The sequence below is a fragment of the Salminus brasiliensis genome, chromosome 6 (assembly GCF_030463535.1).
Source record: "Salminus brasiliensis chromosome 6, fSalBra1.hap2, whole genome shotgun sequence".
Lineage (NCBI taxonomy): Eukaryota > Metazoa > Chordata > Actinopteri > Characiformes > Bryconidae > Salminus > Salminus brasiliensis.
The window spans coordinates 42,854,639-42,857,137 of NC_132883.1; the positions used below are offsets into that span (position 1 = coordinate 42,854,639).

Sequence of the window (2,499 nt, forward strand, 5' to 3'; positions counted from 1 at the left end):
ACCGAAGTGAGAAAAACAGACCCTCTCAAACTGTTTCTGTGAGACCTAAAATGAAACAAAGCAAAAATAATCAACCAGGCAATCGTACAAGACCACTGTGTTTGGGTCTGGCTGCAAAACTGGGCCCAAACAAGGCCTCAATTCGTCCTCTTCCACAGCCAAGGTCACACTGGGCTAGAGGGGTATAAAGCCCCTCAGCATTGAGCTGTGAAGCAGTGGAATGTCCAAACTAATATTAAGCTGGCTAATATTATGCTGGCTGCTGCTAAGCATAACTTTGAGAAGGCCCTTGACTACATTCTGGAACCTTGTGGTGAGGATTTGATTGTATTCCACCACAAAAGCCTCAGTGAGGTCAAGTAGCGATGATAATAATAAGTTCTGCCACTCCAACTCATCCCAAAAGTACTGGATGGAGCTTCATCACTCTAGAGAACACTCTAGTTCCACTGCCCCACAACTCAATGCTAGGGGGGCTTTATATCCTTTGGACATGGTGACATCCAGAGCGTCTAATGAATGCATTCAAAATCCAGTAGAAAGCCTTCTTCCCTGGACAGTTGAGACAGTTGCTCTAACAAAAGCATTAGAATCAATGAATACGTGGGTGTCCCAATACTTTTGACCATATAGTATTGGGACAAAAGTCCAAAAGTTGATGATCGTTGGAACCCTTTACCATTTCGATGTATGGCTAATTTAAGGCTTTAGCCAGGATGCCATCTTGGAGGCCTCATCCCATGACTTCCCATCTAGTAGATGTTGAAGAAGCGATGAATCTGGAAATGTTCAAAGCCAAATCTGCCAAGTGGACAAACCTAAACATAGCGTCATCTAACTCAGCACTACAAACCGCAATCAGAGTGAATCAGCCCTAAATATGGCTCTCTAAATGGGGCATGCTAAAACAGGATGTTGCGCAGTCAGACGGCTAGGAATGCTGATTTTCGAACAGGGGAACTTGCATGGGAAAACAAATGGTTTAGACTTTGATCTCCTTCGTCCCCCTGCAGTGGCGTCGGAGGATGACGGATTATCCCCGGGATTAGGTGCTGGGCAGGGGAATATTAATTCTAGAAAAAAACGATGTAATCCATGAGATTTGCCTGCGACCATGAGATATGACTATCCGTTCCTCTCGCCCACGTGTTCGCTTGCATGCCGTTCATTCATCAGAAACGTATCCACCTCCTTGTTTTCTCCCATTTTGATGAATGAATGTATTTGGCTCTTACTGCACGGCTGGCATCTGCTGTGTATAATCTCGCCCTGAGCTAAGGTGGAGCTGCATGTGACCGGGCCTGAGCCTGGCGGAAAGATGCCTTCAACAGAAAGATCATTCACTCAGATAAACCCGAAATAACCCAGCCTGTAAACAGCAGAGAGCTGCCCCTCAGCCGCCTGACTCTCATCATCCTGTTTTGCTCTTTCTCCATTCTGACCTTTAGATCACATTGTCCCGCTTAAGATCCACTGAATGGAAGGACCAGCTTCAGGGTTTGTTTATGCTTTTATCATATTCATAAACATGTGTTTATTAGACACAGTCGCCTTCTGTCCGTCTGATCAGACCGCTCATGTTCCCTCCTCGTCTTCTTTCGCTCTTGTTCTCTCGTTCTTCTGCCATTTCACCATCATCCTAGTGCTGAAATATGAAACAACAAACACAAGCAATGAGCCGAAGCTTATATCTGTCTCAGTGTCGCTTCCCAGGTCACAGTTCTGAGTTAGCTTATGTTACCTTGACCATAAGCCCAGTAACCATCAGTTCATTTGTCAATCTACTCATCATCTGCTCAACCATCCATCCATCTCCTCATCTTTACATACACCATCAGTTCATTCATTCATCTATACCTCCATTCTTACATCCATCTCATCCATCTGTTCACCCAACCACCCATCATCTCATCCAGACATCTGTCCAGATGTCAATCAATCCATCCATCCATCCATCCATCCATCCATCTATTCTCCGCCAAGTTTGTAATGGAGACATGTGAATCTGTGGAGAACCTTTGAACAATCTAAAGGACCTAATCATCTAGGCATTCATCCATCTTTTGACAGTTTGACCATCATCCTTGACCATCATATCTATCATCTGTTCATTCGTCAATTCACTCACCCATTCATCCAGCCATCCTCCATCCATGTGTCCATCAACTAACCCGTCCAACCATTACTTCATTCATCCATTCATCCATCCATCCTCCATCCATATGAATAATGAATCTGTCCATGCATCCTTCCCTCCAATCATCTGTTCACACTTCTATCCATTGACTGAGCATCATTCTTGACCAGGACGTTTATCATCCTTCCATTCACTTCATCATCCATCCCTTCACCTGTGCATCAAATGACCCATCCAGTTATTCATTATTGAATTCATCCAGCCATCCTCCATCTATGTGTCCACCAACCACCAACCACCATCTAAACATACAACCATTCATCCATCCATACATTCATTTATCTGTCCATACATCCTCCCCT

The 2,499-nt window shown here is 44.4% G+C and overlaps 1 protein-coding gene across 1 annotated transcript in view; it reads right to left on the bottom strand.

Moving 5' to 3' along the window:
- Positions 1–1,575: 1,575 nt before the first annotated feature.
- Positions 1,576–2,499, bottom strand: part of LOC140557002 (izumo sperm-egg fusion protein 1) — a 6,098-nt gene continuing 5,174 nt past the window's right edge. The window contains exon 9 of the mRNA XM_072681129.1: positions 1,576–1,645. Coding sequence (XP_072537230.1) covers positions 1,576–1,645 — 70 coding nt within the window. The remainder of the gene's footprint in view (positions 1,646–2,499) is intronic.